General features: G+C 41.4%; 1 protein-coding gene across 3 annotated transcripts in view; it reads right to left on the reverse strand.

The window, feature by feature from the left end:
* CTNNAL1 (catenin alpha like 1) overlaps positions 1-26,664 on the reverse strand; it is a 442,864-nt gene that overhangs the window by 19,843 nt on the left and 396,357 nt on the right. For all 3 annotated transcript variants that reach the window (XM_030204917.1, XM_030204908.1, XM_030204923.1), the window contains exon 12: positions 7,889-7,926. In XM_030204917.1, the coding sequence (XP_030060777.1) occupies positions 7,889-7,926 (38 nt within the window). The remainder of the gene's footprint in view (positions 1-7,888; positions 7,927-26,664) is intronic.

A 26,664-nucleotide genomic window follows, 5' to 3' on the forward strand; every position in this document is an offset into this window, starting at 1 on the left:
TGCATGTTTTAGGAGGCAAGGAAAAATTAATTACCTGATGATTTTCTTTCCTTTATTCCCAAAGGATCAGTTCAGACAAATGGGTTGTGACCATCTGCCAGCAGGTGAAGAAGAGAACACTAATAAGTTGTGCCTTATAAAGTCCTATGTATAGCAACCAAGCCAGTATTCAATAACAAAGCAGTGAAAGGGAGAGTGACTTATAGAGAAAAATCTCCAGCCTCTAGATATAAAAACAACCATGAAATATAGGGCAAAACACATGCCTTAGAAATAACAGAACCAGAACAACTAAATTTCATGAATACCAAAAAACAGAAACCATCACAGAAGGGTGGGCTCTGGACTGATCCTTTGGGACTAAAGGAAAGAAAATTATCAGGTAATTAGGTAATTTTTCCTTCTACTACGTCCCAAGGATCAGTCCAGACAAATGGGATGTACAAAAGCAATCCTTAAGAGGGGAAGGGACTGTGATATCCTTGCAGCGAGAAATGTGGCCCCAGAAAAGTATCCGCTCACGCAGACACATCCAGACGGTAATGCTTAACAAATGAACGAGAAGACCATGTCAATGACCTACAGATCTCTGCCAAGGAAGTTGCCCTGGACTCAGCCAAAGAAGTCACCAAAGACCTGGTAGAATGAGCCTTAACATATATGGGAGCAGATTTACCCATCAGAATGTAATCAGAAGTATTAACCTCCTTAAGCCATTGGGCCACTGTTGCTTTGGAGGCCGGCAGACCCTTCTGGGGTCCTGCAAAGAAGACAAAAAGATGATCTGAATGTCTGAAATCATTGGTAGCAGAAAGTTAGCGCATATGAATGCGCTTAATATCCAACAGTCTCAGGGAAGCATATTCTAAAGAATAGACCTCCCTGGAAAAAGAAGGAAGAAACAGCCTGGTTGACATGAAACAGAGATATAATTTTTGGCAAAAAGGACAGAACTGTCCAAATTGAAACCCCCGAGTCAGAAAAATGGAGAAAGGGATCCCTGCAAGAAAGAGCTTGAAGCTCTGAAACTCTCCATGCCGATGAAATGGCAACCAGAAAAACTGCCTTTAAAGTAAGATCTTTGATAGTTGCCGAATGAAGAGGCTCAAAGGGGGCTGACTGAAGAGCCTTAGGAATCACATGAAAACTCCACTAAGGACAAATATTGCAGAGGAGAATGCAGATGAGTGACTTTTTTAAGGAACAGCACAATATCAGGGTGAGCAGCTAACAAGACATTCTGTAGTTTGATTCTGTAGTTTGTCTCTATAGAACGCCAGCGTTACCATCTGAACCTTGAATGAATTGAGAGCCATACCTTTTCTGAATCCCTCCTGAAGGAAGGATAAAATTTGAGACAAGGAAGCACGACATAGTGAACAAAAAATATACTCACAAAAAAAGCTAGTTTCGTGACCTCTAAGGCACTGAAGGCCCACAATCTTCCCACAGCACAAGCGCTCCCAAAGAGAACCGCAGTGGCTGACTTTTTATTTTTTATTATTATTATTTTTTTTAGTTAGAAGCAGGAGAAAAAGAGTAGGGAAGACAGAGAGAGGTAGAAAGTGGCAACAGGGGAGCAGGGAGGGAACTAGACCACTATGTTTACATCTGAGGCACAGGAGATTCTCAACCCCAAACTCTACTGAACCTGCAAGCAGGACAGGAGGACACACAGAAGTGACCACATTGCACAGTAGCAGCTATCCCGCCTGCAGGAGATAGAGAATACTGGCTTGGTTGCTATGCCCATGACCTTATAAGGCATAACTCATTAGTGTTCTCTATCTCTACCTGCTGGCGGATGGTCACAGCCCATTTGTCTGTGGTGAACCGCAGGATGTAATGGAAGAGGCTGATATAAATGGACTAGGAGAGAAACCTTGGGGGTGTCAAATCTCACGATTTCAAGATGGTGAAACAACAAGAAAAGGCAGCAGCTAAAGCCAGAAAGATTTAGAGAGGGGCATAACCAGGAGGAAGGAGGCGGTCATAATACCCCCCTTTACAAGACACTAATAACGCCTTATTTGGAATACTGTGTTCAGTTTTGGAGGCCGTATTTTGCCAAGGACAAAGAGACTACAGTCAATAAAGAAGACCAAAATAGTAAGAGGTCTCCACTGACTGGAGGTTCTAAACACGTATACTCTAGAGGAGAGAAAGCACGGATGAGATATGATACAAACTTTTAAATAGTTAAATGTATTACAGAAGAAACAATCCTTTTTCAAATGAGGGGGAGCTTTGGAATTAGAGGACACGAAATGAGGTTACAAGGAGATAAAATCAAAATCAAAAGCAACCTTAGGAAATATTTTTTCACCGAAAGAGTGGCAGACATGGTATGCCCTTCTGAAGGAGACAAAAATGATGTTAGAATCCAAAAGAGAGTGGGATAAAGACCGTGGATGTTACAACTAATTAAAGGAAAGAAGAGATTGAATATCTTCAAACTTTGAACTCTTCTCAAGTAAATGGATTTTACACATGAATATACAATTCAAATGTGATTTAAAAAAACAAACCATATCCCCCCCCCACCCCCACCCCCCCGATATTCATCGCTATTTAACTGGCCAGGAACGGCTCCTGGTTGGTTAAATAGCATTTAGCCAGCTAAATGCTAATATTCAGTGGGAGACAGCCAGTTATCTCCATTGAATATTTGCGGTTAGCGCACTGCGGCTACCCGCTATATCACGCAATATAGCCATTTAGCATTGATATTCAGCACTGGGTTTAGCGGTTAACTACTACTACTACTTAACATTTCTAAAGCGCTACTAGGGTTACGCAGCGCTGTACAATTTAACATAGAAGGACAGTCCCTGCTCAAAGAGCTTACAATCTAAAGGAACAGGACTGCATAAATAGCAGTCCTTTGTTTAATCACTAGGAACTTAACTGGTTAGTGCTGAATAATGGCTTAACCAGTTAAGTTCCGGTGGCCAAAAAAATCCTTGATATTCAATGCCGGTCACCAGAAATGGCCCGGCATTGAATATCTGGGGGGTCAGCTTTGACTGCGGCACTTATGTGGCCTGCCTCCTGCCAGCTGAATATCACCCCCCACCCTTGTACTTTATAAATGTAAGTTACAAAAGTAAATAAAGTGTGAATTCTAGGAAAGAAAAGGCCTCAGAGCCCAGCTTTACTGATCAAACATGTCAATTAACTCAAAGCGTAATTACTTCATCGGCATAAAAACACCTTCCTAATGGTGTTCAAATATAGACACATGTGCAAAGCAAACAAAAATAGAAATAACATACCTGTGCTTAGCATGCATCAATATATCAAAGTCAAAAATGTGTCTCATCAATGGTGGCCAGCGTTTCGTTTTAATGCTGCATCAGGGACTCATAGGGCCACGTTTCAATAAAGGCACTATCAGCATTAAAGTGGAACGCTGGCCATCATTGGTGGGATACATTTTTCTCTTTGATATATTGATGCACACTAAGCACAGATAAGTTTTTTTTTCTATTTTTGTTTGCTGTGCACATTTGTTTATATTTGAGAATCATTAGGAAGGTTTTTTATGCTGATGAAGTAATTGCCCTTAAGGCTGGGCTCTGATGCTTTTTCTGTCCTAGAATTCACACTTCATTTACTTTTGTAATTTATATTTAGAGTGTACAATACGTTAAAAATCACATTTGAATTGTATATTCAAATTCAAAACATATCTTGTATACTGCTAAAATCCTCTGCTCAGGGTTCAGTGCTGTTTACATCATAGGTTGGATACAATATTATAGGAAGGATAGTGGTTGAATACAATCTTATATACCACTTGAGAGTGCAAGAGTAGTAAAGGTGTTTCATGTGATAGTCCTGTAGACAGTTAAGGGACATAAAGAAGTAATGGTTGTTATGTAGCAGCTTTTGGAAAGAGAAAAGCTTTTAGGGGTCCTTTTACTAAGGTGCGTTGAAAAATGGTCTGCGGTAGTGTAGGTGTGTGCAGAATCATTTTTTAGCGCACCTGCAAAAATGCCTTTTTAAAATTTTTGCCGAAAATGGATGTGCGGTAAAATGAAAATTGCCGCGCGTCCATTTTGGGTCTGAGACCTTACCACCAGCCCATTCACCTAGCAGTAAAGTCTCACGCGGTAATGATCTACACACGTCAAATACCACTTGGCGCGCATCCGATATGCGCATCCGAAAAATAAAGGTAACTCCACTTTGGCATGCATTGGGCGTGCGTAGACGCTTACGCGTCTTAGTAAAAGGGCCCCTCTACCTCTTCCAGAAGCTGAGGTAGTTGATCTCTGATCTAATGGCAAGAGGGAGTGAGTTCCAATTCAGATGTGACGCCGTGTAGAATTTGAAAGACTAGACAGGCAGCTTTAAACCTAATTCTTTCAGCTATGGGTAGCCAATGTCTTTTGATAAGATATGACAAAACGCTAGTACATCTATTCAGTTTAAAAATTAGTCTTGCCGCTGTGTTCTCTATGATCTGAAGTGTTTTCTGATATTGGGACTTAATACTAAAAAAATAAGACATCACAATAGTCCAGATGTGGTAGAATCAGCATTTGGACCAACAGCGCAAAGGCTTTTTGATCAAAGAATGACCTGAGTAGATGTAGTTGTCTCATTTTAAACAGTGTTGTCTTCCATAATTGGTTAATATGGGAGGAAAATGTTAGGGAGGAGTCGAGAAAGACCCCACACATTCTAACTTCTGATTCAACTATGAAGGTTCTATCATTGGATAGTGTTATTGAAGTTGGGACCTCAACTCCTTGATTCTGGAACCATAGGATCTTAGTCTTTTGCACATTCAGTTTTAGTTTATTTGCTAAAGTCCAGGTGTGAATAGCATTCATCCCTGTTGTTAAAAGTAGCACATATGAGTTGTCTTGTTGGGCAAACTGGATGGACCTTGCAGGTCTTTTTCTGCCGTCATCTACTATGTTACTATGTTATATTACAGATTAGATTAGATCTTGATGTGAAGATGTCTGTGGTAGGAGGAGGAGGAGCATGATGTTGTCAGCATACGATAACAGTAGCTTAACTAATCTCAGGTGTATTGAGCCGAGGGAGGACATAAAGAAGTTAAATAAAATAGGAGAAAGAGGGGATCCCTGGGGGACATCACATTTCGGAACCAATAGTTGGAAAGTTGTTTATTTTGTTTTATAGAATAGCTTTGTTTTGAAAGGAATTCATTGAACCACTTAAAGACAGATCCTGCTATTCCTATCTGATTCAGTTGTACAAGTAGTATTATGTCATCCATTGCATCAAACGCCGCCAAAATGTCGAACTGAAGTAATAGAACCTGATTCCCCTTATATAAATATTGTTTGACATATGTTGTTAGAACTAGGAGCAGGGTTCTGGTACTGGGTGCAGCAGTTCTGAATCCAAATTGGAACCAGTGTAAAGTAGAAAATTTGTCCAAATATTTGGAAAATTGTTTGCTAGGTGTTAAAAACGCAAGGAAAAACACAAGTACCAGATTTACTGCTGAAAGACTTCAGACATCCAGTGCAAATCCTGGCCGTAATTTAGCTGGAAAGGAAAAATGACCAAACACCCTAGATAAGGGGGGATGGGGGTGGAGTTAGAAGTCCTGTGCCAAAATCCCCTGCATAGACTCAAAAGCAGATGATCAAAACCCCTGCGCCGTTCCGAACAGAGCTCCAAACTCAGCTCCAACTCAAGTATAAAATCCATTTATTTGAGAAGAGTTTAAAGTCTGAAGATAAACACTATGGATTCCTAAAGGACAAGAGAAAGGAAACCAAGAGTGGAGAACCTGTGCTCAAAATAGCTGTGAAATAACTAATGTGCTTATTCTAAAACCACGGGGAAAGTAATCTGAATTGCACTGCAGGTACTGTCCTGACAGACTAAATGGGCAGATAGGATCAACCATATTGATCTTCATCTGTGGTCATCCACTATGATATTTATTTATTGGGATTTATTAACCGCCTTTATGAAGAGATTCACCCAAGGCAGTGTACAGCAGGTACAGTTTAACATAAAGCTTACAATTTTTTAACAGCATAACAATAGTAAAATAAGCAAGAATAAACATAAATACAATAAATGAGGTAAACTTGAAAAAAAAACCCAGATTGAAACCTAATAATAGAACTACGTGAAACACTATAAAAAATATACACATTTAACAGCACTATCATTATGGGGCGTGTCTGATGGCTCAGTTCCATGACTGTGCTCTGTCATGTGGGGGATCAGGGTTTGTTTGATGAGCTAAACTTCTCTTCCTCAGTTTGATCAAGGCTGGGAGATCCTGCCAGGGTGGCATTTCAGTGTTAAAAAATGCAGGTTCCAGTGTTCATCACTGATTGAGTGGACTGTATGTGGACACCAACCTTCCAGGAAAGTATAAAGGGCCCGATATTCAGACCACAGGAGGTAGACAGGCTGCCTGCCACAGTCAGCACTGAGCTTGGATATTCAATGCTGGGCCGTTTTCGGCGACCGCATTGAATATCTGGTTTATTTTTGGTTGGTTCCAACTTAACCGGCCAAGCAGATATTCAGTGCTGGCCAATTAAGTTGGAACTGTCCAAAGATATGGCACCTATTGATGTGGCCAAATATGGCTGCCAAACTTAGCCAACGATGCGTGGAAATACCGGTGGATAGCTGGTTATATCGGGCGATATAATCGACTATCTAATAGACACTAACCGGCAATATTCAGCAGGAGACAGCTGGCTATCTCCCACTGAATATTGCCGGATAGCTGGCTAATACCATTTAACCAGCCAGATGCCATTCCTGGCCGGTTAAATGGTTTTGAATACTGGGAGAAAAAGTGTTTTTTGTTACATTGTTTTAAGTTTACGGGTTTTTTTTTTCTGATTGTCATTTAAAAATAATTATTTTAAAATTGTTAGATCATTTTTTTCTTTTTTTACTTTTTCTGTGAGCTTTTTTGTATAGCAAAATATACTACAAAATAAACTTTTATCACTGAGGAAACCAAAAATAAACCCACTGCAACACATTTACAGCTTCTATGCACACATGCACACATGTACACAGACCCTTCATGATATACACACATCCTCCATCAGCACACACCCACATAAAAACACCATACCACATGCACTCCCTCCCTCCATGGCACACACATAAACCTCCCCCTGTACATACTAATCATCTATCACCCTACTGATATACACTCCTCCTCCCCACTAAGACTGTCACACCCATGAGCCTCAGTCTGCCAGCAACTGGAAGGGTAAACTTTCTACCTTTTTATTATTTGACCAATCTACAAAAAAATCAAAAACTCAATACTCCCTTATTTCACAAAGGAAAGCATCAACAACAACTTGCATATTCAGACAACATATTTTAGATTAATGCGTTTCTGATCATAAGGTAATCGTAAAAGAACATGTTATTTTTCTTGTTTTCCCATCTTAAGTGTTTTCTGTTGAGGATTAACAGTGACACCAGTACATGTTGGGCCCCGTTTACAAAGGCACACTAGCGTTTTAGCGCGCGCTAACCGTGTAGATGCCCATAATATTCCTATCAGTGTCTAGACGGTTAGCATGCGCTAAGTTTTAATGTGTGAGCTAAAAAAAAAGCTAGCGCGCCTTTGTAAAACACAAGATATTTTAAGGTGTATAAATGCTCTGGCAAGGATTCTATTGGGCATCTAATGCAAACTGCTACAGTCTGTCAGGATACACAAATATTTCACTTTGTCAGCAGTAACAAGCACACGATGAACATCAATGCTAGTGGCAAAAGAAACTACAAAATGATGATTTATGTACTTTGGTGGTTCACTTGTTACAATACATGTGCAATGCACTGTCCGAGCTGGCAACTCATAATACTTAACTTACTGTAAAGCAAAATGCTTTCAACTTACCCCTGGCCTGGGCAGTGAAAGGTAGGCTCGCTTCTCTCCTGGGAATAAAACATACATACACATTAAGTTCAGAATGGCGCATAAGAAATTAAACCTAGCGAACTGGAATTCCTAATTACCATACTCCAGTAATTAAAATCCTTAACAAAGATAAAATATTTCTTTCATCAAACACAGAAGGTGGGGGGGGGGGGGGGGGGTGAGAAAGGGGTCTTAGACCAGTGGCAACATTAAGATCTCTAAGGACACTAAAGTCATCACACATCTAACACAAAATATATGTTACAAGCATTTAAACTAGAGATGCAAACAGACTCCATGCCCTAAGGGACAGGAGGAGTAGTACTGTTAGCTCCAGTTTCTCCAAGAAAGGCAAGATTACATAGCAAGATGTAACAGGGTGAACTAGAAACTGGATTATTTTTTTCCCTGATTATGTGAGCTTTGTTGGTAACCCCACACTGCAGTCACATATTAAGTGCTGTAATTTCATCAGGGGATCCCAAATTCAACCTTTAATTTTCCTTCAAGACTGTCAGGATTACAGGAAGTTATGTATATTGGATATATGGTAGCAGATACATCTATAAGCTGTGTGCAGTTCGGTCAATCGTCACAAATTCAGCCCTGGCTACCGCAGAGAAATGTATGTACATTGGGGATACGAAGCCTATACCTCGAGTCCATTCAGCTGTGCATAGAAGAAGCTTGGGAGGGCTTAAGGGGCCAGTGGCACTGCTGGATATCAAAGATCTGCCTCCCCCACCCCCAATGTAACCCTTGTCAGGTGTGTCTCTTTGTCTCTAGGCTGCTTCTCCTCTTTAAAAAGGGTTCTGGGGTGATCCGGGAAATTACAGACCGGTAAGCCTGACTTCAGTGCTGGACAAAATAGTGGAAACTATTATGGAACACACAGACAAACATGTTTTAATTGGACAGAGTCAGTCAGCATGGGTTCACCCAAGGGAAGTCTTGCCTCACCAATTTGCTTCATTTCTTTGAAGGCGTGAATAAACATGTTAATAAAGGTAAGCCGGCTGATGCAGTGTATCTAGATTTTCAGAAAGCTTTAGACAAAGTTCCTCATGAGAGACTCTTGAGAAAATTTAAAAGTCATGGGATAGGAGGCAATGTCCTTCTGTGGATTAGGAACTGGCTACTGGACAGAAAATAGAGGGTAAGGTTAAATGGCCATTTCTTTCAATAGAGGAGGGTGAATTGTGGAGTGCCGCAGGGACCAGTACTGGGACCGGTGCTATTTAAGATATCTATAAATGATCTGGAAATCAGAATGACGAGTGAGGTAATTAAATTTGAAGATGAAACAAAAAACTATTCAAAGTTGCCAAAACATGGGGACTGTGAAAAACTGCAGGAATACCTTAGGAAACTGGGCATCCAAATAGTAAATGAAATGACAGCAGATAAAGACCTTACGGTCCATCCAGTCTGCCCAACAAGATAAACTTTAGATTACATGGAGGGAAATTTTCGATATGACGTCTAAGTCGGATTTTGGACGTTTTGTGCTAAACATCCCAAATCCGAATAAGAAATATGCCCATTTTTGTAACAGTAAAACAACTATTTTTTTGTCGAAGGTGGCCACATGTAACACGTTTTTGTGCTCTGTGCGTTTATCTTGTTGGTCCATTAAAAAAAAAGTACCAGTGGAAAACGTGGAAAATCATGCCATTTGGATGTAGGAGGAGCCAGATGACAGATGAAATTTAATGTGGACAAATGCAAAGTGATGCACATTGGGAAGAATAATCTAAATCAGATGCTAGGGTATACCTTAGGAGTCAGCACGCAAGTAAAAGATCTAGGTGTCATTGTATGAAAAGTGTGAGAAAAAATCCAAATAAATAAATAAATTGTAGACAATAAGATGAAATCTGCCCAGTATGTGGCAGTGGCCAAAAAAGCAAACAGGATGCTAGGAATTATTAGGAAAGGGATGCAAAATAAGACCGAGAATATTATAATGCCTCCGTATCACTCCATGGTGTGACCTCACCTTAGTTATTATATTCAATTCTGGCTGCCGTATCTTAAAAAAAGAAATAGTGGAACAGAGAAGGTTCCAATAACAGTGACCAAAATGATAAAGGGGATGGAACTCTTCCTATATAAGAAAAGGCTAAAGAGGTTAGGGCTCTTCAGCTTGGAAAAGAGATGGTTGAGAGGGGATATAATTGAGATCTATAAAATCCTGAATGGTGTAGAATGGGTAAAAGTAAATCACTCTTTCAAAAAGTACAAAGACCAGGGGACACTCCATGAAATTACATGGAAATACTTTTAAAATAATAGAAGGAAATATTTTTTCATTCAAAGAATAGTTAAGCTCTGGAACTTGCTGCCGGAGCAAGTGGTAACATTGGTTAGCTTATCAAGGTTTAAAAAAAGGTTTGGACATGTTCCTGGAGAAAAAGTCCATAGTCTGTTATTGAGATGGACATGGGGGAAGCCACTGCTTATCCCGGGACTGGTAGCATGGAATGTTGCTACTAATTAGGTTTCTGCCAAGTACTTGTGACATGGATTGGCCATTGTTGGAAGTAGAATACTGGGCTAGATGAACCACTGGTCTGGCCCAGTATGGCTATTCTTATCTTCTTCCTCCTCCCACACAGAAAAGCCAGGAGGAGCAGTCACCTGTTCAAAGGTACTTCTGATGGGTGGGAGGAACCACAGGCATTTGGCCAAGGATCAATAGGGTGTAGGGATTAGCAAGAGCAATGCACACATCTGGAAATTTTTGGAGATGGAAGAAGAGGAGAAGGGAGAGAGGGAATCTCATAAAAGGTATAGCAGAACTGGATCAGAGAAGGACAAAAAAATTGATAAAGGGGGTGGAACACCTCCCCAATGAGCGAAGATTAAACCTGTTGGACAACAGAGGGGATATGATAGAAATGTATAAAATCATGACTGGAGTGGGATGGTTAAATAGAGAACGGGTGCTTAATCAAGTAACACTAAAACAAGAGGACATTCTATGAAACTAGCCACCAACAAATTAAAATCATGTCACACAAGGTCACTACGGGCTTTTTTTTTTTTTAATTATCATGCAGTGCATAATAAAGCTGTGGAATCTGTTGCTGGAGGAAATGGTCAAGGCAGCTAACAGAGTTCAAAGGAAGTTTGGACAAGTGTCTGGAGGAAAAGTCAATAAAAACTCATTGGCCATACAGACTGGGGAAAGCCTGGGAAACTGATCTACTTTTGGTGTATGCTGGGTACTTGTGACTCAGAAACGAGGAGGCTGGGCTCATTGAACCTTGGGTCACAGTAAGTCATAATATCTAATGTTCTTTATGAAGGGCAGAATGGGGAATCAGATTGGTGGGGGAAGATAAAGAAAAAGGGGTGTGTGGAGATTTGGGGGATGGGTGGAAGATAGCAGAGAAAAAACAAGATGCAGGAACTGAGTGGGAAACTAGGGGTGCAACAGAACTCGAGGACAGGAGGGAAAACAGGGTTCTGTGACAGAGTGGGTTAGCACAGCAGAAATATAGGTTTGGAGGAGTGCTGTGACCAGAGGGGATTGTGAGAGGAAATATGTGGAAACCTTTTTAGGAATTGTGAGCATATTAGTGAATCAGAAGACTAGTGGCTGAATCTCAGAGAGAAGCGGAAAGACTCTGGATGATGAGAGAGAATTAAGAATAGGCAATGATGAAAGAGGACCCTGGATTTCTGGGGTAAGGGGAGAAGGAATTCAGAGAGATAATGTAGAAGGAAAAGGGGTAAGTGCTGAAAGGGAAGGGATAAGAAGAATAGAAAGAAGACTAAAAGGAAAGGGGCAGAAAGAGAAAAGAGAAAATATTACACTATCCAGTGCTGAAGGCAAGAAAGGTGAAAGAGAACTGAAAACAGAAGAACAAAAGATGTCATAGAGAGAGTGGAAGAAAATTTAAAAACGAAACAACAAAAACAGAAATGAGAAAACATGCTGAGCCAGAAACACTAATTGCTGGAAACATTTAATATTATTTATGAGATAATATTTCATCAGTGTAAAATATCCTGGGACCCAGTTCAAAGTCTCTGACATATGGCTTACATCTTAAAAATAGCAGGATTTTGTTGGCTAATTTTGCTTTTTTTCTTTTTTCAGCACAAAATTAATTCCTTTCTATGTAGAACATATCTACCAGTCTGGAACTGTTATACTATCAGGCTTATTTTCGAAAGAGAAGGGCGCCCATCTTTCGATACAAATTGGGAGATGGGCGTCCTTCTCACAGTGTTGCCCAAATCGGCATAATTGAAAGCTGATTTTGGGCATCCTCAACTGCTTTACGTTGCGGGAATGACCAAAGTTCACGGGGGGGGGGGGGTCAGAAGTGTAGCGAAGGCGGGACTGGGGCATGTCTAACACATTGGCGTCCTCGACCGATAATGGAAAAAACAAGGGCGTCCCTGACGAGCACTTGGGCGACTTTACTTTGTCCATTTTTTTACGACCAAGCCTCAAATAGGTGCCTGAACTGACCAGATGACCACCGAAGGCAATCGGGGATGCCTCACCTACTCCCCCAGTGGTCACCAACCCCCTCCCACCCTAAAAAACAAACAAAAAAAAAACTTTAAATATTTTTTTTGCTAACCTCAAATGTCATACCCAGCTCCATGACAGCAGTATGCAGGTCACTGGAGCAGTTTTAGTGGGTGCCCTGCACTTCAGGCAGGCGGACCCAGGCCCATCTCCCCTACCTGTTACACTTGTGGTGGTAAATGTGAGCCCTCCAAAAACCACCACAAACTCACTGCACCCACATCTAGGTGCCCCCTTCACCAGTAAGGGCTATGGTAGTGGTGTACAGTTGTGGGGAGTGGGTTTTGGGAGGAGGTTGGGGGGTTCAGCACACAAGGTAAGAGAGCTATGTACCTGGGAGCAATTTCTGAAGCCCACTGCAGTGCCCCCTAGGGTGCCCAGTTGGTGTCCTGGCATGTGACGGGGACCAGTGCACTACGAATGCTGGCTCCTCCCACGACCAAAGGGCAATATTCAGTGCCAAGGCCCTCATAACCAAGCAGGTTAATTTAGGTCAGCTCAAAAGGATGAGGATCCTGGCACTGAATATTGCTGGCACCCACATAATGCCTGGCTCCTCCCTAATGCCGGCCCCTGTACCGCTCCTGACCTGCCCACTTTTTCTGGGGCCGGTCAGAGGCGATATTCAATGGCACTGCCTGCTTTAGTGCCACTGAATATCGGGGGTTAGGTGGAGATAAGCAATTTAAACAGGCAAGAAATACTCATGCCCCTTCAAGTCGTTTGAATGTCAACCGATCAGAACATAAGAATAGCCATACTGGGTCAGACCACTGTTTCCAATAGTGGCCAATCCAGGTCACAAGTACCTGGCAGAACCCCAAATAGTAGCAACATTCCATACTACCAATCCCAGGGCAAGCAGTGGCTTCCCCATGTCTGTCTCAATAGCAGACTATGGACTTTTCCTCCAGGAACTTTTCTAAACTTTTTTAAAACCCAGATATGCTAACTGCTGTCACCACATCCTCTAGAAATGAATTCCAGAGTTTGTTGAGTGAAAAAATAATTCCTCCTATTTGTTTAAAAAATATTTCCATGTAACTGCATTGAACGTCCCTTGATCTTTGTTCTTTCTGAAACAGTGAAAAATCGCTTCACTTTTACCCGTTCTACTCCACTCTGGATTTTGTAGACCTCAATCATAGCTCCCCTCAGCCGTCTCTTTTCCAAGCTGAAGAGCCCTTGGTCTATGTTTAAAGAGCCTTTTGTAAAATACTCAGGGATCTGTGCACATCCTGACCTGAATGTCCCAATTCTTACCTAGAGACTACATGCAAAATGAGGCTTTAAATCTAGCTCAACGTATTTTAACAGGCTAGATTTAAGGAAATGTTTAGCTGAAAACCTAGCCCACTGGACACGAGGAACAGATTATACTCAATGATCAGACCCTACCGGAAGAAAACTGGAGGAGGAAAAGAGATCAGTGGCTTCTTTTCCATGATAATGTTAAAGCTCCCAGAAGCCAACATTCACTGGGCCATTGCAAATTCTCTTCCCACCCACTTCAATATTTAGAGACAAACAAACCATTTACTACTGCACCTGGTTCTCTTCTCACTTCTTCCTGCTGTTTCCAAGTTCGAACTTGTTTAAGTATAATATATTTTGAAGCTGAGAAATGTGTGAATTAGTGCAGTAAAATCACTTTTTAAAACCTGGAAAAGATATGAAGCTGCAGGGGCTGAGTAACTAGCTGGCTGTCACTCATGACTGCAAGCACATTCCCCGTGCTATTGGCTGTTCATTTGTTATTTTACTCTAGTTCACATCTGGTATCCATGGAAGATGCCAACAAATTTATGCCCGCAAAAATAATTACAGTCAAGCTAAAACAGTGATTTCATTTTATATTAACAGAACGGGCACAGATGCAATCTTAAAAATTCCTCTCTAAGGTGGTTTCCTAATAAAGCTTAAGGAACATTTACACTGAATTGTAGACAACTGTGTTCCAGATTGAACTTTCCTCCTCCTCCTCCACAGGGCAAACTATCACAAATTTTCTTGACCTATGAAAGCAGTCAGATGAGCTCTGCTGCAACGGGAAGACTCCAGTTTTGTAGTAGCAGCACTACAAAATTTATGGAGAAAAATATTTTGCAGTCTCTCTTGACATTTTTCCAAAGCCGTCTTCCCTGTCCCATCTGTCTACCTTCATCTCCTAGACTTCCAAATGCAACCCTCCACCCCATAGCTCTGTTTTGAATGGAAATAAAATTAGTCACCTTGCTGAACAGCTTGAACAAGTAGGACTGGATTTAAGATTCTGGCATCCACAGGCAGGGACCACTGTTCCCTCCAAGATGAGCAAGAGTCGTCAATCTACAGTCCTGCCGGTAGGGGGCAATGTTTGACTATCACATTTTCAATAGTGAGGTAAGGCAAGTTCTGCAGGACTTCAGAGACCCTGCCTGTCCCTGGCGACTGAAAAAACAATATTGAAGCACCTCCCCCTACTGGTGGCAATGCAGTTGGAGGACACCTGCTCAGCTTAGAGGAAATAGTGGCAGGGACCAGACAGAAGATTTGGGTGCAAGAGTATCAGATCTGGAAGACTGGAGAGCCAGAAGAGAAGCAGAAGGCGGTGAGAGTGCCATGGTGGTTCCCCACTGAAGCTGCGCATGCACACAGCCATAAACTAAATGGGAGCAGTTTCCTCCCTGGCCTGAGTATTTGGTGCCTTCAAAAAGGAAGAGTCTGGAAGCAGAGAGAGCAGCTCTGCCCTGTAGGATGGTCTATCTCGTGGTGTTCTCCTGATGGTATTCATGGAGTAAAAGCAGAAGGTGTGGAAGGGACTGCATTCCCACAAGAAAGGAGGTGATAACCATATGAGAAAAGTTTGTTTTGATTCTTGGCTGGAATATTGTGCTCTCAGTTCTTTACAACAACAGAGAAGTGTCTTTTATTTTGTTTGATTTCTATTGACAACAACAGAGAAGAAACTTAATGACCAGGGCAAAGATTCAGGTCCTAAGGGATGCCAGTTTTGGTTACAGTGCTGAAACCGTCTCAAAATCCTTTTTTTGACCATGTGTTTTTGGTGGAAGCCGAAAATTTGCACTTTGTCCCATTTGTGGTCCTCTCTCCCCCTGGACAGGAGTTTCCCTTCCTCCCAGACTCCTCCCCAACCCAAGTGCCTCCCCCCAACCTGTAGGCTCCCCTGGGCCTATCTTACAATCTTTAATAAATGCAGTAAATACTAGTATATAATTCAGGTAACCTAATACTCACAGTAATTTATACTAGTGTGCATCATTCAAAGAAAGCTGTAATTTTACTACATTATATTGGAGAAAAGCCCTCAGAAACCAAAGGAAAACAATCCTTGATTGAACCTGGTTTCATTAATTAGCCAGCATTTTAGTTTATATCATTGGGCTAAAAACTCGAAAGGGAATTTTTTATGTTATCACTTGTGTTGCTACAAATTCTTAACATTAATCGTGTATTAAAGTCCAAATTAAAGTGCAACTTGTTTCAAACTTTTCCAAATTAAAGTACAGCTTTTAAAAGCTTATCCACACTGAAGACATTGTGAATACAGTACTTAGCTTTAATCATTCTACGGGGCCACCGTTTCACCTGTAATTGTCTGCTTTCATGCACAAATCCTTCATATCTTACAATCCCTGGTGGTCTGGAGAGTAGTTGAGGAAGGAGTGATCCCCAATTATTCCTGCCCATTCTGGCTGTGCTGGGGGGGGGGGGGGGGGTGAAGAGCTACTCTTGGATTTTTGTTTTTTAATTGTGATTGCAAGTAATTGTTTATAGAGTAAATAGACTGCTCAAAATAAATGCTTTTGATACAATTTTTTTGCAGCAATTTAAGTCTATAAATTTGGGACAATCAGCTCCTTAGGAATTAGCCTCTCTGAAGTTATGATGTCAGCTGTCACACTGAGTATGGCGCAAAGTCAGCCACTGTAAATGCACTGTGGCTTTTAGTTTCAGTGTGTGGATACTGTGAGTTTAACAGAGAGTTGTAGACTGCGAGCTCTGACAATCCCTAGTGGCCCTCACTGGTTCACATTCACACAACCAAATCTGAGTTTTTGGTTTCGGCTGAAACCAAGTGAAGAGTTAGTTGACTGCCATTTCGGTTTCAGCCAAAAGCTTTCCGACAATTTTGGTAGCAGTTTCAGTCAGCCTCTAGATGCCAATAAAGATGTACCATTTTTTTTGGTACAGCAATTGCCTCACATGCCGTGCTGGCTCTGGCATCTCTCAACACAGATAAAGTCCTTCCCACAGATTTTCCATTCCATGAAAAAATGCTGAGTTGTTCATTCCCCAGATGCTCACTACCTGGCAGAATCTAATTCAAGAATACAATCTCACTGTCATGTATCAAAGAGAAAACTGACGCACACTTTCCTGAAGTGAAGTATTTAAATAGTAACTGTCAGCCTGAATAAAATATAAGCTAGCTACACTGTACACCAAGGTTCTCAACCCAGTTCTTGGGACACACCTAGTCAGTCGGGTTTTCAGGATACCCACAATGAATCTGCATTAGATAGATATGCATACAGTGGAAGTAGTGCATGAAAATTTATCACAGCTATTTGTAGGGTTACAGACGGTTCTACATGACGAGCAATGCAGAGAACACTTGTGTATAGGTGTTAACTTGCGGACAACATAACCGCAAGTTGTATTAAAATGTTTTCCATGCTATGCAGAGAGTACGCCACCCACTTTAGATGCAAGCACAGCGCAAGAAATTTACCGCGAGGGTCCAGGGTAGCATAGAAAGTTTTGCACAGAAGATTCCTTGCCAATCTTTCATATTTAAGTGCTGGTTTTGTCTTGTTATGCAAGCTGTGTAAGTTTTATGTTTCAACAATTTTTATTGATGACCTTTCAGAGAAATCCCATCCAGCAGTGTATACATACCAAAATGCAAATGGAAAACAAAAAATTGTGCTCAATATTGACATACTAGTATAATCCGTCATCAAACTTTTAACTTTATGACCCCGCCCCATCCCTCTATTTTAAGAAATACATACATTCTCCACTGTTAAATAAACTTAGCAAAATTGCAAAGTAGCAATTAACATCACTCAATATCAAAACGTTCCTTCAATTCCCCCGTTTCTCCCAGCTTCACTTCAAGTTCACATACGACTAGTTACAATAAACAATAACAATTTAAAGTGTGCTGTGTACGTTTTAAAGGCAGATAATACTGAAAATAATAGGAAACAGCATTAGGAATGGCAGGACAAATGCAAAGCGCTGATAAGGAAGGCAAAGAGAGACTTTGAAAAGAAGATTGTGTTGGAGGTAAAACTTTTTTTTTTACATATATTAGAATCAAGAAGCCAGTAAAAGAATCATTTGAACTGCTAGATGAATGATGGGGTAAAAGGGGCACTCAGGGAAGACAAGGAAATAGCGGCGAGATTAAATGAATTTTTTGCTTCAGTCTTGAGATACCAGTGCCAGAAATGTTATTCAGTGCTGATGAGTCAGAGAAACTGAAACAAATCTCTGTAAACCTGGAAGATGTAATGGGGCAATTTGAAAAATTGAAGAGTAGCAAATTGCCTGGACCAGATGTTAATATTTAATTTATCTTTGAAATCAAGCACTGTACCAGAAGACTGGAAGGTGGCCAATGTAACATCAGAATTCCAGAGATGATCCGGGATATTACAGATCAGTAAGCCTGACATTGGTGCCGGGCAAAGTGAACTATTATACAGAACAAAATTACAGAGCATATACATAGGCATAGATTAATGGGTCAAAGCCAACATGGATTTAGTCAAGGGAAATAATGCCTTACCAATCTACTACATTTTTTTTGAGGGTGTGAATAAACATGTGGATAAAGGTGAGCAAGTCGATATTGTGTATCTGGATTTTCAAAAGGTATTTGACAAAGTACCTCATGAGAGACTCCTAAGGAAATTAGAAAGTCATGGGATAGGAGGTAAATGTCCTACTGTGGATTAAAAACTGGTGAAAAGATAGGTTAAATGGTCAGTATTCTGAATGGAGAAGGGTAGATAGAGGGGTTTTCTAGGGATCTGTGCTGGCACCGCTGCTTTTTAACATATTTATAAATGATCTAGAGATAGGAATTAACTAATGAGGTAATTACATTTGCTGATGACACAAAGCTATTCAAAGTTGTTAAATCGCAAGAGGATTATGAAAAATTGCAAGAGGGCCTTATGAGACTGGGCATCCAAATGGCAGATGATATTTAATCTGAGCAGGGCAAAGTGATGCACGTGGGAAAGAGGAATCCATACTATAGCTACGTGATGCAAGGTTCCATATTAGGAGTCACCACCCAGGAAAAGAATCTAGGTGTCATTGTTGATGATACATTTAAACCCTCTGTTCAGTGTGCAGTGGCAGCTTAGAAAGCAAACAGAATGTTAGGAATTATTAGGAAATGAATAGAAAGCAAAAAATGAGAATGTTATAATGCCTTTGTATTACTTCATAGTGTGACCACACCTCGAATACTGTGTGCAATTCTGGTCACTGCATCTGAAAAAAAGATATAGCAGAATTAGAAAGGTACAGAGAAGGGCGACAAAAATGATAAAGGGGATGGGACAACTTCCCTATGTGGGAAGGTTTATACTTGATTGCTTAATCTACTATGTCACTCATGATCTTTATGTAATACCACTTGCATCTCTCACCCTGGAATGGCGATCACCATGACGGAACAATGTAAGCCACATTGAGCCTGCAAATAGGTGGCAGAATGTGGGATACAAATGCAGCAAATAAATAAATAAGTAAATAAAGTGGCAAGGTATCTTCAGCTTGGAGAAGAGACAGTGGAGAGGAGATTTGATAGAAGTCTATAAAATACTGAGTAGAGTGGAATGGGTAGACGTGAATTGCTTGTTTATGCTTTCCAAAAATACTAGGACTAGGGAGCATGCAATGAAGCTACAAAGTAGTAAATTTAAACAAACCGGAGAAAATATTTCTTTGCTCACTGTGTAATTAAACTCTGGAATTCGTTGCCAGAGAATGTGGTACAAGCAGTTAGCTTGGCAGGGTTTAAAAAAAAGTTTGGACACTTTCCTAAAAGAAAGGTTCATAAGCCATTATTAAGATGGGAAAATCCACTGCTTATTTCAAGGGTAAGCAGCATAAAATCTGTTTTACTGTTTTGGGGTTTTTTTTTTTTGGTATCTTTATATTTACTGAGAGTTTTAGAGAAGTTGTACAGTAATAGCCTAACATACAATAATTTGAGCATCTCATTAAATAAAAACTGCCTAATACATAAACCATTCTAACTTAAGTGAACAACTGTAAATGCGTAAGAGTGGGATATCATTTTTCGTAATAATGGGCTACAATACCATGAAGATTAGTGAAGGAAAGAAAAATAAATACATAAACGATGTGCATCAGGAGAGGATAACTAGCAGAAAGCAAAAACTGTCACCCCCTTGCCTGAGGTATCTCAGTATCTCTACACTCGACTACCCAACTACTGCAAGGTCAGCTGTCTGAGTGTCAGGAGAAGATGCCATTTATGATTAAAGACCTGCTACCTATTCTGAAAAATTGCAGATGCTCTCTCCAAATCTAGAATCTGCCAGACTTTAACCCACCAGTGTTATATAGATGGGAGTTCTACTTTCTTCCACCCGGCTGCAACAACCAACCAGGCAACGATGAGTAGATGGGAAGAGATATAATTTTTTGATAGAATTCTTAGACCACATGATGTAGAGAAGCCCAACAGCATCATGTGTCCTTAACATACTCCTGATTACTTAGAAGAGAGGTATTAATACTCCATGCAATTTCGTCCCCCCCCTCCCCTATCTCACCTAGACAGGGCCAGCTGAAAAGGAGCATGATCAGAAATAACTATACTTCCAAAGGAGAATTATCACACAAAAGAGCACACCTGATGCTCCACTAGAAACAGGTCTATGTGAGAGTAAGAGTTATGACTCACTGAGTAGCAGGTATAATCCCGATCATATGGATGTAAGTCCCTCCAAATGTCGAGGAGGTCAAATGCCTGACAAATATCCTGCAGGGACGGTAAGGAGGGTCTAGGTACCAACGGAGGCACAGACTGGTCAAGACGGTCATTCATAATCTAATTCAGGTCTCTGCCTAGAAGGATAGGTAGACTGGTCCAACCTCTCGAAACTGTAAGTGTGTGCTGTATAAACTGCAGTTGTCCCTTATTTGGGACATAAAAGTTAACCAAGCAGACCAAGGCACCACTCAGGGATAATTCTATTACTACTGCCCTCTCATCCTGATCACTCCACACCCATTCAGCCCCTCCCACCTTATTCTTCTGGAGTAAAATCGCCAGCCCTGCACTATTGAATAACCCCCTCCCCCCACCAAAATTGAAAAACCTCACCCACCCATGGTGCTTTAAGTTTCTGGATATCTCCTCTGCCTAGGTGAGTTTCTTGAAGTTTCACCTCAGCATGCAGCCTGTCAAATTCAAGCAGCATTTTCTTACGTTTAGAAGGAGTTTGCAAACCCCGTTCATTATAGGAAATAACTTGAAGTTTCATTCCCCATCAGAATATGACAGATCATCTCTCAGCATAGTATATACTTGTAAAAAAGAATGACATCCCATCCCTGATGCCATATGTCTGATATTCCTTCCCTCATCACAGCCCCCATACCCAACCACATCCACTCTTGGTAACACACTATTAAAAATTGAACAACCAAAAAGAAGACCCCGCATCTCAGCTTCACCACTCAATTAAGATCCCTCATTTAGGGCCCCAGAGGAAGTACTTATAAAATAGTTGGCACTCAAGATGTAAAACGTTCTCACATCTGCCCTCTCTAATCAGGTTATCTCCATGTGTGAGATCAGAGCCCTCAAAAATATAAAGTCTACCAAACATCACAGCAGCTAGGGGATAAGTACTCACGTCCCCATTACGACTTCTCCACCTCTGGCGCAGTGTAAAACAGTAAACTGAAGATAAGCGAAAAATAAAAGAAATATAATATTATAAAGGTCCTGCTAAAGCTGCGCCCAATTCCAATTCCGTTGGGCAGTAATCTGCCAACATTAATCTCAGTAGATTCATCCAGTAGCATAGGGGCCATTATCACCTCCGGTAGATGTTACAGAGTGTTGGGATTTGGGCTCAGAGTCCTGCTTTTTGCTGAAGCCCTTTGAACGCACAGTCTCCCAACAATGGTCTGGTCTTTTGTTAGAGTCAAAGTACATAAGTAATGCCACACTGGGAAAAGACCAAAGGTCCATTGAGCCCTGCATCCTGTCCACAACAGCGGCCAATCCAGGCCAAGGGCACCTGGCGAGCTTCCCAAACGTACAAACATTCTATACATGTTATTCCTGGAATTGTGGATTTTTCCCAAGTCCATTTAGTAGTGGTTTATGGACTTGTCCTTTAGGAAACCGTCTAACCCCTTTTTAAACTCTGCTAAGCTAACCACCTTCACCACGCTCTCCGGCAACAAATTCCAGAGTTTAATTATGCGTTGGGTGAAGAAAAAGGGCAGATCATCTGGGAAATGTAACCGCAAAAATCGCTGTACTTCCTTTACATCATAAAAAGTAATTTGTTCTCCCTTCCACGAGATCTTGAGGAAGGCTGGGTACTGCATTGCCATTTGAACAGCATGTGAATGTAGTCGGATTAAACTTCTCGAAATATCATACTTTTTTGTCCAACTTCGCACCATAATCCTGAAACAGTCAAATAGGAGTGTCTTTATATTTTAGTGGGCCTTCCCTCTGAGCCCGCTGCAGAATTAGCTCCTTGTGTCTGAAGTTTAGCAAGTTGAGCAACAAAGGTCTTGGCCTTGCTCCTGGCGGTGGCGGCTGTCTGGGTACTCTATGTGCACATTCCACCATTATGTCCCCTGGGAGGGCCAGGGAGGCAAACAGGTCCTGCAGAAGTTTCTGGACGAATTCCACTGTATTATTACTCTCCTGCCCTTTGGGGATTCCCAGTACTCTCAAACTGGACCGCCTGGATCTGTTTTCCAGATCATCAATTTTGTTAGGTAACTTTTGAATAATAAGATTGTGCACCCCTGATTCCTGTCTTAAGAACTGCAGATCTTCCTCAGCTGAGGAAATGTGCTGCTCGGAGTGCTCCACTCGTTCCACCAAATCTCTAAGCTCTGACCGAACGCTGCCCAAGTCTACTTGTATCTGGGTTAGTATGAATAGCAGAATTACCTTCTTTGATTGTGGCTAAAATCACCTTGGTATCAGCTGAGGGTTGTGGTGCTTCAATACTGTCCGGATTCCTCGGAGTAGGACAACCCCCCGAGCCCATCGACGCATTCGAGCAGGATGCAGAAGGGAGGCCCACATGCGACACGACACCATTTTGCGGCTGCATGCACACCGTCATGGTCTGTTGCCTGATTGTTTTTTGAGATTTAGGCAGTGGCTGAGCAGATCTTATGAATCTCTGGGTATCTTTCCGCATCTGGAACCTCCACTCGTATCTCTGAAAACACTAATGCAGCTCCGGACAGTTTATTAGCAGTATTAGAAAGCTCCACGGGAGCACAGGAGAAGCATGTCTGGGTACAAGCAGCCATCACGTGATCCTCCTTGCTAGGTACTTGTGACCTGAATTGGCCACTGTTGGAAACAGGATACTGGGCTTGATGGACTTCAGTCTGTCCCAGTATGACAACACTTACAGTGAGTAACAAACATGTGCATGTACCTGAACCAAACAAAGTGAAAACACACATCAGTGCCTGTCCTTCTGTGCCTAAATATGAGCCTGTCAAAAATTTCAAGTGCAGATAATTTTTGAAAGGCTCATATATAGGTGCTGACGTGTATTGACACTTTCAGTTTTGGTTCAAACATGCACACAGCAAGCTGTGTTTACTGTGACCTTGTGTGCATGCACCCAGCGTACTCCCCCTATTTTTGTTACACATAAATTTGCAAATGATTAATTTGTTGCATTCCATGCTATTACGCTCGCAGTAGAAGCCATGTGCGGCTCTACCGTAAGCCTTTCTGCATCTCTCTCTCTCTGTGTTCTGAGGACTGGGTTGAGAACCCTTGCTATATACCACCGCAGTGTCAGCAATTCTCATTAAAGCTTTACCAAAGATTAGCTAGAATAAAAGAAATGGAAGTCAATCTAATTGATGGCAATATCCGATCCTGAAACAACACCATTATCTTGCAAATGTTATCTAATTTATATTTCAACAACCCTTACACTGTCCCCTTAGGCACAGAACAAATACACTGCTAATACTGTATTTGTCTAATCTTTTAAACCTTCCTGCCCAATGAACAGACACACTGATCCTTTGTTTTCAGGACTTCAGAGTACAAAGCTGCAGAAACTGATCTCTAGAGAATTATCCACAGAAAGAAGCAGAAGTGTTTCAAGGTGTTTTCCTGGAAGGAACTTATATAAGGAAGAGCTCAGTAGATAGTCTCAGGAGGTTGTTTTTTTTTAATGCTAAAAATTAGTCAACAATAAATTAAGAAAAGCAATTACTGCAATACAGATGACATACAACAAACTCAAATGTGATTAAATGAAGACAAAAACATGAAAATATAATATGGTACATGATTAATTGGTAGCCTAATGTTAGAGCAATGTTTTGAAAACTAGGGAAGTTAAGGTTCAAAACCCTTGGGCAAATCACGTAACCCTCCACTGCCTCAGGTACAAACTGAGGGCCTGATATTCAAAGGATTTGTGCCCCTAACTTTGAGAGTTATACTCCTAATCTGGCCTTTCTGAGAATTTACTAGGGCTGACTGCCTAAATTTATACTCAAAGCTTCAATAAGAGGTTGATACTCAAAATGAATTCAGCAGGCAGAAGAGGCCTATCTACTTTATAGTAGTACAAGAATGCTGCTAGAGGTTGTGGCAGCCATTTTGAAGGGGCAGTCATGACAGTGACAAGTGGGCATCGCTTTTTACCGTTCTCCACTAGACCACCAGAGATTGAGCAGGTAGGCCTGGGTGGGTGGGGAGAGTCTGATATTCCTGTGCGGCGGAAGATCGGAAAGGGGAGCCTGTTCATGTTCAGGGGATTGGGAATGAGGGAGGGGTTGTTGGGGACCTGGTCAGATACCCTTATGCGAGTCCTGGTTGAATATCAGCCAGAACCTGCTGTGGTAACATGACCAAGGGAAGGCCGGAGCAAGAGCCCAAGTAAGATAGAGCCACAACGCGGATGCAGACAAAGAAAAATAACATTTATTAAAGCTATAGGTCAGGGGCCTTCATTCATAGGTAGGAGAAAAAGGCAACATAAAACTAGTTCATAATGCAACAGTGTCCTTGGGTGGCCAGCATCTGTGGAGCCATTGTGTACCTTACTGTCTCTCAGCACAGTAGCATACTTTACTTGTCCCTGGCCTGGTTCCTCAAGTACTCAGGTCAAAATACAAAGCCTACAAGATTCCAAGTGAAGCTTGGCCTACCTGACTATAGCAGAGGCAATTCACGTATAGATGGTGAAGGCATATGCTGTGAGGCATCCCTGCTTCCTCCTGGGCCTCCTTAAACCTGGCTGTGTCCCTAGCTTTTATACTTCCTAGTTCCTGATTTTCTGGTTTCACCCCTCCTGTGTCATTTCTCCCTTGGGCGGGACTATGGATCTTAAGGTGGTTCTGACGCTGAAGGGGTATCCTTAAGAAGGGCAGCTTCCTACAGATTCCCTCTCACAGGCATAAATTCTGGTAGCCTGCACAAATCTAGTCAGATACTGATATTCAGTGCCTGTGCTCGGACAAGGCCTGGTATTGAATATTAGGGCCTAATCTAGCTGGCAACGGTCGATATACAAGGGAAATACTATAGCATAGAAACTAACAGGCTCAACTGGATTTCAATATTTTAGCAAGTCTTAGGATTTTAAACGGGGAGAGGGAAGAGACAGCAATTATATATAGGTCTACAATATTTTTTTAAACTGGTAAATACTTATAAACTGATGCTAAATAAATAAATAAATAGAATAGAATAGAATAATTGGTTTTTTTGGATAATGTCACTACCTGTAGTATTTCATCACCCATTCCCTGGCTTGTCTTGTTTCCTCCACTCAGGTTTTGTGCCTTTCTGAGTTGACACCTCCCAAGTTACAAACACACATTTGATTTCACCAGAAAAGATGCTCAGCAATAATACTTTTGGTGTGAAAACACCAATACATGCAAACTTCATGAAAAATCAAAACACATCTGATTAGCAAGAAAAGAAATACCTACATTTACAAAATTTCCAATTTATCCAAACACCTCAGAATTCAAGCCCAGATTATACATTACCAGGCCCTTAGGTGTAGTTTATCTGCTTTGTGTGTGTGTGTGGAAGGGGGAGTGGGGAGAGCAAGGGGTAGGGGAGCTCAGATTAGTGGGGTAAGGATGAACTTTTTCCCTCTCCTTTTGATTGGCATTGATTATGCAGAGACCATGGGGTCCTGGTTTAAAGGTATATGCAATGACACTCACTGGCTCACCTAAGGAAAAACAATTCCCTTCATTTTACCATGACATCACTAGTTGCCAAAAAAAACCCAGCTTCCACAATGTCCAGTATTATAATGAGGGGAGAAGATTAGTTCTGGAGGGAACTTTCCTGGGATATAAAACCCTATTCTCAGTTCATGTCTGTCTTTGGCTCCTAGCCTCCCTGGCCGAATGACCTACATATAAGGGCAGAGTCATCCAGCCCAGGCCCTAGCCATCTACAGTAAGCCCAAGCAAGTATAGGAGTCGGAGATATCTGGCTGCCCTAGCCAGGTCAATCTATAAGGTGAAGTCAAGGGGCATTTTCAGTGATAGCAGCTGTTTAAGTTCTGTGCTGTAAGTGGGATAGTGGAAATGAGGAACCTGCTGTACCCACTCTTAGGGCAAAGGAGTAAAGAATAAAGAAGAAGCTGGGCATAATAGTGTATTTCTAGCAAGGCAACTAGGACCATGCATCACCTGAACAGGATCCTGGAACAGTTTCAGATCCTGAAGAATAAACTTACTGCTTATAGTATTAAATCTCCTGAGGACCATCACATTTCCCACCAGGACCAAGCTACTTAAGCACTGCTTTGGAGCCTCAGAGTCCCTGAGTCTTTAGAATATCTAACGACAAAAACTGTAAGTGACAATCTTCTTTAAAACATATTTATACTACTTGCTACATTCTTATAGAGGAGATTTAAAGAGAGAATATTCACCT

The sequence above is a fragment of the Microcaecilia unicolor genome, chromosome 1 (genome assembly GCF_901765095.1).
Source record: "Microcaecilia unicolor chromosome 1, aMicUni1.1, whole genome shotgun sequence".
Lineage (NCBI taxonomy): Eukaryota > Metazoa > Chordata > Amphibia > Gymnophiona > Siphonopidae > Microcaecilia > Microcaecilia unicolor.